Source organism: Bos javanicus, chromosome 10 (assembly GCF_032452875.1).
Source record: "Bos javanicus breed banteng chromosome 10, ARS-OSU_banteng_1.0, whole genome shotgun sequence".
In the NCBI taxonomy this organism is placed as follows: Eukaryota; Metazoa; Chordata; class Mammalia; order Artiodactyla; family Bovidae; genus Bos; species Bos javanicus.
This window is the reverse complement of record NC_083877.1, coordinates 6,494,132-6,509,495: the sequence shown is the minus strand read 5'-3', so window position 1 is coordinate 6,509,495 and position 15,364 is coordinate 6,494,132. Positions and strand designations below refer to the sequence as shown.

The following is a 15,364-nucleotide window of genomic DNA, read 5'->3' as shown; positions in this document are numbered from 1 at the left end:
AGGTGGTCTGGTATGCCCATCTCTTTCAGAATTTTCCACAGTTTATTGTGATCCACACAGTCAAAGGCTTTGGCATAGTCAATAAAGCAGAAATAGATGTTTTTTTCTGAAACTCTCTTGCTTTTTTCGATGATTCAGCGGATGTTGGCAATTTGATCTCTGGTTCCTCTGCCTTTTCTAAAACCAGCTTGAACATCAGGAAGTTCACGGTTCATGCATTGCTTGTAGAATTTTGAGCATTACTTTACTAGCATGTGAGATGAGTGCCATTGTGCAGTAGTTTGAGCATTCTTCAGCATTGCCTTTCTTTGGGATTGGAATGAAAACTGACCTTTTCCAGTCCTGTGGCCACTGCTGAGTTTTCCAAATTTGCTGGCATATTGAGTGCAGCACTTTGACAGCATCATCTTTCAGGATTTGGAATAGCTCAACTGGAATTCCATCACCTCCACTAGCTTTGTTCGTAGTGATGCTTTCTAAGGCCCACTTGACTTCACATTCCAGGATGTCTGGCTCTAGATGAGTGATCACACCATCGTGATTATCTGGGTCGTGAAGATCTTTTTTGTACAGTTCTTCTGTGTATTCTTGCCACCCCTTCTTAGTATCTTCTGCTTCTGCTTCCGTACCATTTCTGTCCTTTATTGAGCCCATCTTTGCATGAAATGTTCCCTCGGTATCTCTAATTTTCTTGAAGAGATCTCTAGTCTTTCCCATTCTGTTGTTTTCCTCTATTTCTTTGCATTGATCGTTGAGGAAGGCTTTCTTATCTCTCCTTGCTATTCTTTGGAACTCTGCATTCAGATGCTCATATCTTTCCTTTTCTCCTTTGCTTTTTGCTTCTCTTTACCTGCTCACAGCCTGGTAATTACTTGCCTTTTGCAATCGTCCTTTTGACTGCAAGGAGATCAAACCAGTCAATCCTAAAGGAAATCAGTCCTGAATATTCACTGGAAGGACTGAAGCTGAAACTCCAGTACTTTGGCCACCTGATTCAAAGAACTGACTCATTGGAAAAGACCCTGATGCAGGGAAAGATTGAAGGCAGGAGGAGAAGGGGACAATAGAGGATGAGATGGTTGAATGGGATCACTGACTGGATGGGCATGAGTTTGAGAGAGCTCCGGTAGTTGGTGACAGACAGGTAAGCCTGCCGTGCTGCAGTCTATGGGGTCACAAAGAGTCAGACATGACTGAGCGACTGAACTGAACTGACTGCGATTGTCCCTCTAGAACAATGAAGATGTAAGGTCATCGGAGCAAAAAACTGGCCTTCCTGCTCCTTTGCTGACTTCAGGTGCTCTGGGGGCACTGAAGAAATGCATCTAGGCTGTGCCATCCCTCCACTCATGGTCTTACTCCATAATTTTCCTTGGGTTTGATGATGAGCATGTCATCAAGGGGAGAATGAGTGGCTTTGTTGAAATCAAGGCTCTACAGTAGAAGGACAGGATTTCTTTTTTAGTGAGCTCATCTTTATATTAGTGTTTTTAAGTAATTCCTCTCTGTAAGAAAGAAACAAAATTCTGACATTTCTATATCAATAAACTCTTCAAATCTTATTTTTTACACTGATGTATAATGATTCAAACTTTAAAAATTTATAGGAGGCTGTCCCAAGTGGCACTAGTGGTAAAGAATCCACCTGCCAGTGCAGGAGATAAAAGTGTGATCCTTGGGTCAGGAAGATGCCCTGGGCAACTCGCTCTGGTATGCTTGCCTGGAGAATTCCATGGTCAGAGGAGCCTTGTGCGCTACAGTCCATGGGGTCACAAAGAGTCAGACATGACTGACTGAGCACACACACAGGGTATATTCACTAGGTAGAGAGAAATTGCACCCAGAAAATTTTCTAAAATAATTAGGGATTCTCAGAGAACCCAGTTTTTAACACTGGTCACTACAAGAACAAGTGAATCAGTGAATAGTCAGTGACAGAACACAAGAGTAACTGATGGCAGAATTTCTAAGGGTGAGCTCACTTTCTTCTCCTTTCTTAGATTCCATTGACTGAACCGTGGACTAATCTCTTCATCAGCATGTAGATTGACTCCAGCCCCTGGCTGCAGGAACAGAACTTGTTCATCAGCCAGCATTCCTCCAGGCTAATTCTCCATTTAAACAAGCACTTAAACTACCGGGTGGAAGGTCTCCGGACCTCAAACGTGGTTCGATGCTCACTTCTGTTCCAACTTTAAGACAGTTAGATAAGACATAGTAATGAGAAATTTTAACTGAGGACTAAAACTCTTGTGAAAATATTTTTTATTGATATTCCAAAAAACAGCATTGCCTACAGGATTTGTCCCTGCAGCAAAACTGTCTTGGGTTCAAGTTCCAGCTGAAGCACTTTCTAGCTCTTTATGTCGTTGTTCAGTCACTAAGTTGTGTCTGACTCTTTGCGACCCCATGGACTGCAGCACGCCAGGCCTCCATGTCCATCACCAACTCCCTGAGTTTACCCAAACTCATGTCCATTGAGTCAGTGATGCCATCCAGCCATCTCATCCTCTGCCACCCCTTTCTCCTCCTGCCTTCACTCTTTTCCAGCATCAGGGTCTTTTCCAATGAGTTGGCTTTTCACCTCAGGTGGCCAAAGTATTGGAGCTTCAGCTTCAGCTGAATGAATGAATATTCCAGTGAATATTCAGGACTGATCTCCTTTAGGATGGACTGGTTGGATCTCCTTGCAGTCCAAGGGACTCTCAAGTACCACAGTTCAAAAGCATCACTTCTTCAGTACTAGCTGTTTATAATCTTGGGCAGTTTCTTAATCTCCATGTGCCTCCATTTCCTGTCGTGTTAGAGGGATAGAGGTAGCATCTACCTGGTTGATCTGTGGAGGAAACTCCTGCTACATGTGGAGTACTTAGAACCATGTAACAACTCTTTCCTGAGTGGTTCTACATTAATAATCATGGTATTGTTAAATTAATAAAGAGCATTACATGAAAGCATTCAGGCATTGATTCTAAAATATTGAATTTATGTCAACCGTTTGGGGTAAAATGGGAGACAGGTTGAAAAGTAGTCCAGTAAGCCATAGGTCTGGGCACGATCTTTAAAGAAGTCAGTGAGTAGTGGTGGTAACGGGAGGAGGAAGGAGGCTGGGGGGCTGAGGAGCAGATGATGAGGCTGAGGGGGAAGCCACACCAGCATTAACCAGGGAGCCAGGATCTGGACTGTGCCCAAGCTCCGTGCGTTACCTCATTTGGCCTTCAAATCCCTTTAGGTAGTTACTGTTATTTACATCCTTTTACTGATGGGGCAGAGAGGTGGCGGGTAAGGGGCTCGCCCAGGAGCTCACGGGGCCTCCCACGAGCTGAAGCCTGGCTGTACGGCCAGGACCACGTGTGACCGCCTCTTCTCCCACTCAGCCTGGAGCAGGAACGTAACTCTCAGCCGCTCTATTCTTCCTTCTGCCTTTCCACCTCCTCATGTGGTCAGAAAAGTGCAGGTCATTTCCTTCACGTTGTCTGCCTATAATTACCTAGTGGATTCTTTTCTTAAAAAAAAAAAAAAAATCAGTACATCCTGTGTAATACACTGGGGAAAAAACCAAGATTCAATCTTCCCAGGCAAGCTGGGCGCTGGGAGAGAAAAGACCTGGGACGTGTTCCAAGGGCCTCTGTGGGGACTCCTTTCACCCAGGCTCCTGAACCTTCACAGCCCAGTGGGGAGTGGGGAGCCTTTCCAGTCCCCAGTTTGAGACTCAAGAGTGTCTCAAGAGGGTCGCTTGTTCAGTCTTAAAGCCACTGCCACTCCGGGGACTCCAGCCTGGGTCTGGGTGCCTGAGCCCTCCCATCTGCTTTCTCTCCCCCCCACCCCCTCCCTGTGCGCTCCTGGGAAGGTGTGCGGGTGTGCAGGGAGGGAGCAGGCAGGGGAGGGAGGTGGGGGTGGGGCAGAGGCCAGCTCGCCTGCAATATGGACGGTGGGCCCCCTATTCTCGGTGCCCAAGCTAGACCGCATTCACCATTTTCCTTCCCTGGTTATTTCCCGTCCCCCTTCCTGCCCCCATGAGGAGGCAGGTCTTGCAGTGACAGCCCTGGGTTTTAAATTGCTGATGAAGGAAGGAGAGGTCATTGAAGAGCTGCTAATGGCTGTGGCCATTTAACCCTGAAGGCAATTATAACCACTTAGCTGGGGTGTGCTTTGGTGTGCCTGCTGTTTCCTTTAAGACTGTGAAAGATGCCTGGGAGGGCAAGGGGAAAGAAGATGGTTTGGGAAGAACGCTTTATTCCTCGTCCCTGTTGGGGTTTTATTGAATTATCCAGATAGAACTCATTTGATGCAGCGGTCAACCTTTGTTGTCATTTCCTTCTGCGTCATCACGAGGCGCTTGCACCCGTGTGGTGATAACTCCCCAGCACATCAGCTTCCTCGCCTGCCTGGCTGGGTAGGAAGGAAATAACCCCTTCTCCCAGGAGCGGGGGATTATTTGTAATGTAATTAAAAGACCTCTTCAAGGAGAGACACACCTGCCTGCTCTCTGCCCAGGAGCCATTCAGAGGGAAAGAGCAGATGGGGTGCTTGTCGAGGGGGCATGGCTGTGCTGGTTCCTAGGACAGTCTGAGCTGAGCCAGGAGGCCGTGGCTGCCCAGGGGAGGGTTGCAGGGTGCCTGGGGCAGGAGAGGTGGCAGCCCATTAAGAGAAGTCCTATGGGAGTGTTCTGGGCCCTGGGTCTGAGCTTCGCCAACCAGGGAGGAGAGTTAATTCTAAAGGAAGACAGGGAGGGAATCGGGGCGGCCCAGAAGCTTGCTTTCTGACTCCCCACATGCCAGGCATTTTTAAGAAGGAGAACTTACCTGTCTCCAGGGTAGCCTTTAACATCAGGGAAGTAACCAGCCTTCCAGTTCTGTCCTGTCCTAAGTCCATGTGAAGCCCCTTCACCTGCTCACTATGGCCAAAAATGCCTTTGAAAGCACTCCCTTTCCCAAGTTAGAAGGAACAAGGGGTGGAGGTACAAGCCCTTGGATCAGAAAGAGCTTTTATCAAATCCTGAAAGGGGCTTTCAGCCTCTTCCCAGCTCTGGGGAGAGTCAGCAGGTTATCCTCCCAGGTGCTGAAGCCTTTGCTTTTAATAAGTGTGAGGATGATGGTCAGCAAGGATGTTGTCTGGGCCTGGTAACTGGGAAGGAGAAGAAAAGATGAATTTGAGGGGTATTTGTGAGATGACCATATGGGTGTAAAGGAAATGGAAGAGTCAAGTGGCTCTTGTGTTTCAAGCTTGAGTCATTGAGTGGATAAATTGAGACAGAAAACACAGGAGAGGTGTCATGCTCACTTACCGACTCATTGAAGTGGAGTGCCCATGGGCTGTCTCAGTGGGGTGCCCAAGGGCTGTCTCAGTGGAGATGTCTATCAAGCAATTGGATGTTCATGTCAGAAGCTTGGTCAAGAGGTGGAGGCTGAAGATAAAGACGCTGGCAGTGTATACATGGAAGGTGAAATCCTGGAAGCAAGGGACAGTGTTCGTGAGAAGAGCAGTAAGCTGAGAATAAGACCCTGGGGAAACCAGAGGAGGGTCTGAGGTGTGGCAGGAGAACACAGACTGTGCAGGGCACTTCACTGTTGATAAATAAGGTGTCATTCTTTAAAGGGAGTGATTCAAGTGAAGGTGGATCAGAGAATGTCATTCCTACAGGAGCTTTTTCAATTAATCTATATAAAAGAAATCTACAAAAGTAAATCAGTCACGTCCAATCATTTGCACACTATCTGTGGCTGCTTTCCCACTATAGTGGCAGAGTTGAACAGCTGTGACAGAGAAAGAAAAAGCTTACTGACGTGTGCTCTTTGTGTGTAGGCTGCTGGGTGTATACAGTCTATTTTGGACACACATGTGAGCTCATTCTACACTGTTTTCTGCCTAGTCCTATTTCTGTTTCACAGTCTGGTGTGGACTGTCCCACAGAGGCACACACACATTCGTCTCAGGTTGGGTGTAATTCACCACTGCCCTGTAGGATGTTTTAGTGGTTTTCAGGTTTTAGCCTGACCTGCAGGGAACCTTCACACACACATGAACTCTTCTGGATGAGTACATAAAATGGACAGATTCAGCCAAACTGGCGCCCTACAATATACTCTCAATGAGTCAGATTCTTTTCATTTTAAGGGCTAAACTGCTAATCCCTGTGAGGAAACGGGAGCTAACAAAATAAAGGAAATGTGCAAGTTTACTACATTTGTGTAATCTGAATAAAATTTTACAATGTCTAATATTTACTATAGCCTCCTTTAAGGTCTGCCCACTGCTCTTATTTCTGAAGGTGAGTGTCTTAGTCTACACAGGCAGCTATAATAAAATATCACAGACTGGGTGGCTTATAAACAACAGAAATGTATTTCTCACAGTTCTAGTGGCTGGGATGTCCAGGATCAAGACTCCAGCAGATTCCATGCCTGATGAGAGCTTGCTTCTTAGCTCACAGATAACAGTCTTCCCACGGGTTTTCCTCACATGATGGAAGGGGCAAGGGAGCTAACTGCCTGGGATCTCTTTTATAAGAGCACCTATCCTATGTATTTGGACTTCACCCTCAAGACCTAAAAACTTCCCCCAAACTCCTACCTCCTGATATAATCAACTTAAATTGGTGATTAGGTTTCAACTTAAAATTTTGGGGAGGATGCAGACATTCAGTTAATAGCAGTGGAGTTCACTGGGCTTTCCCCATTTGACTTCAGATCAAGATCTAATCAGAATCTGAAGGTAAAAATCAAGATGGGTATTCCTTTTAGCCTCAGATGGGTCATTTACATTTTCATGACCTCTTTGTTGTTGTTATTCAGTCGCTCAGTTGTGTCCAACTCTTTGTGACCTTGTGAACTGCGTGCAGCACTCCGGACTTCCTTGTTCTTCACTCTCTCTCAGAGTTTGCTCAAACTTACCTGCATTGAGTCAGTGATGCCATCCAACCATCTCATCCTCTGTTGTCCCCTTCTCCTGCCTTCAATCTTGCCCAGCATCAGGGTCTTTTCCAATGAGTCAGCTCTTTGCATCAGGTGGCCAAAGTTTTGGAGCTCCAGCTTCAGCATCAGTCCTTCCAACGAACATTCAGGACTGATTTCCATTAGGATGGACTGGTTGGATCTCCTTGCTGTCCAAGGGATTCTCAAGAGTCTTCTCTAGCACCACAGCTCAACAGCATCAATTCTTTGGTGCTCAGATTTCTTTATGGTCAAACTCTCACATCTGTATATGACTACTAAAAAATCCAGTCTAGACCTCTGTCCAAACCACAGCAATCCTTCTACAAATATACTAAGCAGAAAATCAGACAATTAAGATACTTAGTATCTATATTTGGAGAAGGAAATGGTAACCCACTCCACTATTCTTGCCTGGAGAATCCCAGGGACAGAGGAGCCTGGTGGGCTGCCATCCACGGGGTCACACAGAGTCAGACACGACTGAAGTGACTTAGCAGCAGCAGCAGCAGCAGCAGTACCTATATTTAAGGAGTTAACATTATTTTTCATTCTAATATTTGGTAACCAATATCTCTCAAAATTAGATATCTAACAGAGAATACAACAAAATACAACTGTTGTACATATTTCCACTGCCTTATTTCTGGATTCTTTAAAGGGCAAGAACACTTATTTAAATCATCTCTGGGCCCGCATTTTGCCTAGTGTGTGGTAGGCACCTAGGGGATGTTGGTTGAACTGAACTAATTTTCTCTTCCTATTTCAACTGAATTGTTTGTTTGTTCTCTTACAGAATGAAGACATTCAAATGTTGTTTTAAGTATCACCTACAACAGAAAGTTTTCATCCTGTTTCTAACCCTATGGCTGCTCTCATTGTTGAAGCTCCTAAATGTTAAACGATTCCTCTTCCCTGAACGGGGCATTTACTTGGTTGAGTACTCTCTAAGTACCTCGCCTTTTGTAAGGAACAGATACACCCATATCAAGAATGAAATCGGATATGAGATTAACTGTTCGGGTGTCTATGAACAGGAGCCTTTGGAAATTGGCAAGAGTCTGGAAATAAGAAGAAGAACCATCATCGACTTGGATGATGATGATGTTGTGGCAATCACCAGTGATTGTGAGATTTATCAGGCCCTCCGAAGCTACGATGAAAAGCTTGTTTCAGAGGAGGAGAAGAGCTTCCCAATAGCCTATTCTTTGGTTGTTCACAAAGATGCAATTATGGTTGAAAGGCTAATCCTTGCCATATACAACCAGCACAATATTTATTGCATCCATTATGACCAAAAATCATCGGATACCTTCAAAGTTGCCATGAACAACTTAGCTAAGTGCTTCTCCAATATTTTCATTGCTTCCAAATTAGAGACTGTGCAGTACGCACACATTTCCAGACTCCAGGCTGATTTAAATTGCCTGTCAGACCTCCTCAAGTCTTCAGTTCAGTGGAAATATGTTATCAACCTGTGTGGGCAGGATTTTCCTTTGAAGTCAAACTTCGAATTAGTGTCAGAGTTGAAGAAACTCAATGGATCAAATATGTTAGAGACAGTGAAACCCCCTAGCACTAAGACGGAAAGATTCACTTATCACCATGAGCTCAAACAGGCACCTTATGAATATGTGAAACTACCGATGAGGACGAACATTTCCAAGGAGGCCCCCCCTCATAACATCGAGATATTTGTTGGCAGTGCTTATTTTGTGTTAAGTCGAGCATTTGTTAAATATATTTTCAACAACTCCTTTGTTAAAGACTTTTTTGCCTGGTCTAAAGATACATACTCACCTGATGAGCACTTCTGGGCTACCTTAATTCGGGTACCAGGAATCCCTGGGGAGATTTCTAAGACAGCCCAGGATGTGTCTGACCTGCAGAGTAAGACCCGCCTGGTCAAGTGGAATTATCTAGAAGGCCTTTTCTATCCCAGTTGTACTGGCTCTCACCTCCGAAGTGTGTGTATCTATGGAGCAGCGGAACTAAGGTGGCTTATGAAATATGGACATTGGTTTGCTAATAAATTTGATTCTAAGGTGGACCCCGTCTTGATTAAATGCTTGGCAGAAAAGCTTGAAGAACAGCAGAGAAAGTGGATCACACTGTCTTCAGCAAAGTTATTTATGGCTAAACCTTCCGTAACCACCTCATGATAAAACTGTAATGGAAAAAAGGTTAAGATGGAATTGCATGCTATACCACAGCCAGTACCATTTGAAAGGTGTCTACAATTCCCTGAACAAGGGAAAGAGACCTGGCCTTTGGTGACAATTAGTCTGCAATCGGTTGGGTGTTTTTATGTTTGTTTTCACTTGTAATCTCACTGAGCTAAGTGGGAGATTTTAAACAGTCAGTAACCTGATATGTGTTGAGTTTCTGCTGTATACCGGGCACTTTTTAAAAAACATACAGGAATTAAATCCCAGTTGTCATGAGTTACAGTTACCCCAGTCACACAGCAATCTTACTATCTTAGGTTCTCCACATGACAATCAGGGTGCGGCTGAAGAAGTAGTGGAGTGATTACATAGCCGTGTTAGCCGCCAATTTCAGAGCAGTGTTCAAGCGCAGTGACCAGCACTCCACTTGCCTGTTAATTCAGCTCCTTAGACTCTTCTCAACCATTAGAATATTAGAAAGACTGTACTACCTCAGAAGAACTCAAAGAATTGTTCGATTTCCTACTTGCCAAAGCGTAACTTACCTTGTGGCACCTTGTCTGTTGCGTGCACGGCCCGGGACATCGATGGCCGGGCGTTTCTAGCGTGTGAGTGTCAGGAAGGCGGCCGGGCGTTTCTAGCGTGTGAGTGTCAGGAAGGCGGTGGGGTGCCTGGGGGAGCGGCAGTGCTGCTGAGAGGGAATGAAGGGATCTGTATGACTTTTCCATCACATTTCCCAGCGGTGTCCGGAATGGCCTCCTATTTTAATTCAGCTGTTTCTTTAAAACATATTTACTGATTAAAATCAAAAACTGCTTAACAGTTCAGCGTCACTCTCCAGAACATTGAACCTAAGTCTTTCAATTCATAGATTATCAGTATATGTAAGTTGTTGGTTTTTTTTTTTTTTTTTACACCGCAATAGGTACAATTTTGTTTTGTGAAACTGTCAAGCTAAAAATCACTGAATTTTCTTCAAAAGATTGTATGAAATAAGACAGCTTTCTAAATTAACTATTAGTCATTTAAAACGTGTTCTTCTCCAACAACTATCAAGTAGAGTTCAAACGTAAAATTATCAAAGCTGTAAGTTTATTGCAGTGTTCTCAGCTTTGATCTAAGAGAGAAAAAGCTAATTTTCCGAAGGACATAGCAAGGAAATTCACTAATAATATTTTGTGAAAACTACACCTTAGAAAACTACCAAAATGAGTCAAAATATACATGTATTTTCCTGTAATTACTGTGCTGGAGGTGAAATGAGACAGGAGTGAGGGTCCTCAGAACAGGTTATGATATTTTTATGTCTACTGGGAAATCATGAAACTCATGTCAGGATTTCTTGGTGATCTTATGTTTCAATGTCAGCCTCAGTGACTACATAAATATATGGTAATCCAGGCTAGTATGAGACAGTTGGGAAGACTGAAGTATTTAAATGTGTTTTTGAATGTCTGTTTTCTACATGTGAGATGCCTTTTGCTTGTTTTAAAGTTTATGATACGGTCTGCCAAGTGGCACCACTTCTGTCTCTCTTTCTTTTTCTCATGAATTCATTTATATTCTCTTTTTTTCTGCCTCCTTCAAATTACCAGTTTGTCCATGTGTGTGACTGTGACAAGCTTGTTGCTTTCCTCTCCAGGAGCCTCAGTTTTCTTCGTCTATAAAGGGAACACGTGGGTGTGTCCTGGCTGCCTCACAGATTTCTGTGTGAGGGTATCAGATGCAATCGTGTATGAAGTGGCTTGAAGATGGGGACAAATTATTGATATACCAGCAAGCAGTCTTACTGTGAGGGAAATGGAGATCCCAACCCCATTGTGATACTTAACCATGCACCTTTTCTGAAAAACCTTCCAAATATACAAAGAAGGCACAATCTTCAAGGCAACTTCTGTAACTGAGTCCAGTTATGAAGAAACCCCTGTCCCGACACCTGGGGTCCTTTTTAAGCCAGTAGGATTAGGAAATTGGCCCAGTGGCCTAAATCAGGAGTAGGGGTAGAAATACTTTTCCTACCACCCAGGCTTAAAAACACAAAGCCCTGCTGAAATATTTGCTATGCTTTTGGTCATCAGAATAATGTAAATGATAGAGAAATACCGACCTCCTGGTCCAATGTCTTGTCTCCTGGTGAGAAATGATCCTAGCCTTTGTTTAGTGGGAAAATTTCCAGATGTTAGTCACTTTAATGCCATATTCAAGTGAAACGTGGCGCCATGAAGAGGTGACAGTGCCTTGTCCCCATGAACACATTTCTCAGGATTCAGTTCCTGACAGTTTGCCTGTCATTTGGGGGAGCTTGCCAGATCATTCTCTCTTGCCTTGGGAATCCCACAGATTCCTGCATGCCTTCAAACCTCCTTCAAACCTGATTCTCCCCTGAAATGTTTTAGTATGGTTCTCTCTAGTCTGGAGAATGTTTGGCAATCTGTGTTTTATAATAATTCTTTGCATAGTATTTATTGACACTAGATTCTATGTTATTTGACAATGAGACCATTACCTTGGAGTTTGTAAATTATATCAGATAATAATGAAAGAGCCACCCAAATATGTCTACATTATGTGAATAATCTACTGTAATTTAAAGACTGGTGTTGCTGCTATTTTTAATGTTTAGGTTATTTTAATTGAAATATATGTAATGTTTAAATTTAGGGAATTAAATTCGAAGATTTCTCTTGCCTTCCAGAATGTGAATATTATGCATAAGTATATATATTTTTGACATATTGTGGAGAAAACAAAATGACAATCTTTTCATGAGACTGTAAAGTGAATGATGATGATGGAATGAGCTTTGATTTTTGTTAACATTTTTATCAACGTGTCTAGAAATCTCCAACTTTTTTTTCACGTTTCTTGAAAGACATGTTCCCATTATATGAGTTTTAAGTAGATTGGGGTTGCATTTTTGTATTATGCTGTTACTAGATGTTAATCTCTAGTACGGTCAAATAAAATGTGCCTCCAAAACCAAGACCTTGGAATCTCTGATGTTTCCTTTTTTCTGGTTGTACTGATTCCCCACACTCTTTCAGTTGATGACACTTGCCCAGTATTTGAAGAGGACAGTTAATTTCACCTCAGAGTCAAAATTTAAAAATCAGTGTGTGTATTATATGCAGAATATAGGTTCACAAATTTGAATTTAATTTGGCAAAGTCTCAAAGAATGTTCCAGAATTTCTCTTAATTCTCCTTCAGGTTAGTTTCTCCTCTCAGATTAACTATATAGAGAAATATTCTCACTTGCTTGATTACTTTATGGAAGTTTGTTCTTAACAGAGTAGGTTGAGCTCTTTCTCTTTCATTCCTCAGTCCCTGGAAAAGCAATACTTCCTCTCTGCACCAGGATGCCTGCCCTGGCTGGGAGCCCCACGGGTATGAGGAGGCTGCACCAGGATCCTCAGACTCGATGGCTGGGTGCTTCTGGATGAGTTTCTCTCTGTCCTGGGTAACACCATTTTTGCAGCTCTACTAAACTGAGGGGTATTTGGCATCACTGTCGCCCCCACCTCCACCCCTACTCTGGAGATCCTCCTGGCCAGTTAGTTTTCTTCTAGCACCCTTTCTAAAGCAGCAACAGTCACCATCCTACCTAACTAACAAGGAGTATGCGTGTCACACTCATAAATCACAATCCGTCTTGAGGAATAAGGCTATTTTAGGAAAATTCAATATAAAAAACTAACATCTACTTTAACCTAAGATTAATTCTAGGTCTTACCAAGCTGGACAACTTTGCAAATCCACAGTAATCCCATGGAAGAATTCGGACTGCTTTAGGTAGTGGCAGTGGTAGGGTGGGTATACAGCATGGCATTGACAACCCATTAGGCTTGATTTCCAGATTCCGTTCAGTTCAGTTCAGTCACTCAGTCGTGTCCAACTCTGAGACCCCATGGACTGCAGCACACCAGGCCTCCCTGTCCATCACCAACTCCCAGAGTTTACTCAAACTCATGTCCATTGAGTCAGTGATGCCATCCAACCATCTCATCCTCTGTCACCCGCTTCTTCTCCTGCCTTCAATCTTTTCCAGCATCAGGGTCTTTCCCAAGGAGTCAGTTCTTCGCATCAGGTGGCCAAAGTATTGGAGTTTCAGCTTCGGCATCAGTCCTTCCAATGAACACCCGGGACTGATCTCCTTTAGGATGGACTGGTTGGATCTCCTTGCAGTCCAAGAGACCCTCAAGAGTCTTCTCCAACACCACAGCTCAAAAGCATCATTCTTTGGTGCTCAGCTTTCTTTATAGTCCAACTCTCACATCCATACATGACCACTGGAAAAACCATAGCTTTGACTAGGTGGACCTTTGTTGGTAAAGTGATGTCTCTGCTTTTTAATATGCTGTCTAGGTTGGTCATAACTCTTCTTCCAAGGAGCAAGCATCTTTTAATTTCATGGCTGCAATCACAATCTGCAGTGATTTTGGAGCCCCCCAAAATGAAGTCTCTCACCATTTTCACTGTTTCCCCATCTATTTTCCATGAAGTGATGGATCTGCATACCATAATCTTCATTTTCTGAATGTTGAGCTTTAAGCCAACTTTTGCACTCTCCTCTTTCACTTTCATCAAGAGGCTCTTTAGTTCTTCTCCACTTTCTGCCATAAGGGTGGTGTCATCTGCATATCTGAGCTTATTGATATTTCTTTCGGGAATCTTGATTCCAGCTTGTGCTTCATCCAGTCCGGCATTTTGCATGATGTACTCTGCATATAAGTTAAATAAGCAGGGTGACAATATACAGCCTTGACGTACTCCTTTCCCGATTTGGAACCAGTCTGTTGTTCTATGTCTGGTTCTAACTGTTGCTTCTTGAGCTGCATACAGATTTCTCAGGAGGCAGGTCAGATGGTCTGGTATTCCCATCTCTTTAAGAATTTTCCAGTTTGTTGTGATCCACACAGTCAAAGTCTTTGGCGTAGTCAATAAAGCAGAAGTAGATGTTTTCTGGAACTCTCTTGCTTTTTCCATGATCCAACGGATGTTGGCAATTTGATCTCTGCCTTTTCTGGTTCCTCTGCCTTTTCTAAATCCACCTTGAACATCTGGAAGTTCATGGTCCACGTACTGTTGAAGCCTAGCTTGGAGAATTTTGAGCATTACATTGCTAGGGTGTGAGATGAGTGCAATTGTGTGGTAGTTTGAGCATTCTTTGGCATTGCCTTTCTTTGGGATTGGAATGAAAACTGACCTTTTCCAGTCCTGTGGCCACTGCTGAGTTTTCCAAATTTGCTGGCATATTGGGTGCAGTACTTTCACAGCATCATCTTTCAGGATTTGAAATAGCTCAACTGGAATTCCATCACCTCCACTAGCTTTGTTCGTAGTGATGCTTTCTAAGGCCCACTTGACTTTGCAGTCTAGGATGTCTGGCTCTAGGTGAGTGATCACAGCATAGTGATTATCTTGGTGGTGAAGACCTTTTTTGTACAGTTCTTCTGTATACTCTTGCCACCTCTTCTTAATATCTTTTGCTTCTGTTAAGTCCATACCATTTCTGTCCTTTATTGAGCCCATCTTTGCATGAAATGGTCCCTTGGTATCTCTAATTTTCTTGAAGAGACCTCTAGTCTTTCCCGTACTATTGTTTTCCTCTATTTCTTTGCATTGATTGCTGAGGGAGGCTTTCTTATCTCTCCTTGCTATTCTTTGGAACTCTGCATTCACATAGGTATATCTTTCCTTTTCTCCTTTGCCTTTCACTTCTCTTCATAGGTATTTGAAAAGAAGCTATTTGATTCCCACATTAGCAATTCCATATTTTAAAAATCCCATTTGGTGCCTACAAATCTATATGTAAACTAGGGCAACTGGCTTCTAGTTTCATGAAACTGATTATGAGGAAAGCTTGGCAAGAGAAAGTAGATGATTGCAAATTTATTCCTACTACTGGGAAAAAATTCCTATGATGATGCATAGTAAACAGCTTGAGCTTTGTCTCACAGACGGATGATCAGTGTGTCAGCCCACGAGGAGGCATAAAAGCCCCAGAAAGACTATTCACCTGCCCTCAGGTATGGCATTCATGTATGGTCCTTCCTGGGAGAAGCTTGGACCAAGTCATGCAGAGGACAAATAGCCAGGAAAGAATCTGAGAAAAAAATCATGTTCAATGATGTGGGTAAATTTATTTCACCTTTTTTTGTTGTTAATGTTGCTGTTTTCTATAGAGCATAAAGGAAAGTTAAACAGAAATCATTTATATTCATAATTCTAACATCCTGACAAAACCATTATAGTTATCTTGAAT

General features: G+C 43.2%; 1 protein-coding gene across 2 annotated transcripts in view; it reads left to right on the top strand.

Annotated features, from left to right (window-relative positions):
- GCNT4 (glucosaminyl (N-acetyl) transferase 4) overlaps window positions 1-12,083 on the top strand; it is a 30,749-nt gene extending 18,666 nt beyond the window's left edge. For both annotated transcript variants that reach the window (XM_061429986.1, XM_061429987.1), the window contains exon 2: window positions 7,729-12,083. In XM_061429986.1, coding sequence (XP_061285970.1) covers window positions 7,730-9,094 — 1,365 coding nt within the window. In that variant the 5' untranslated portion in view covers window position 7,729 and the 3' untranslated portion in view covers window positions 9,095-12,083. The remainder of the gene's footprint in view (window positions 1-7,728) is intronic.
- Window positions 12,084-15,364: the final 3,281 nt, after the last annotated feature.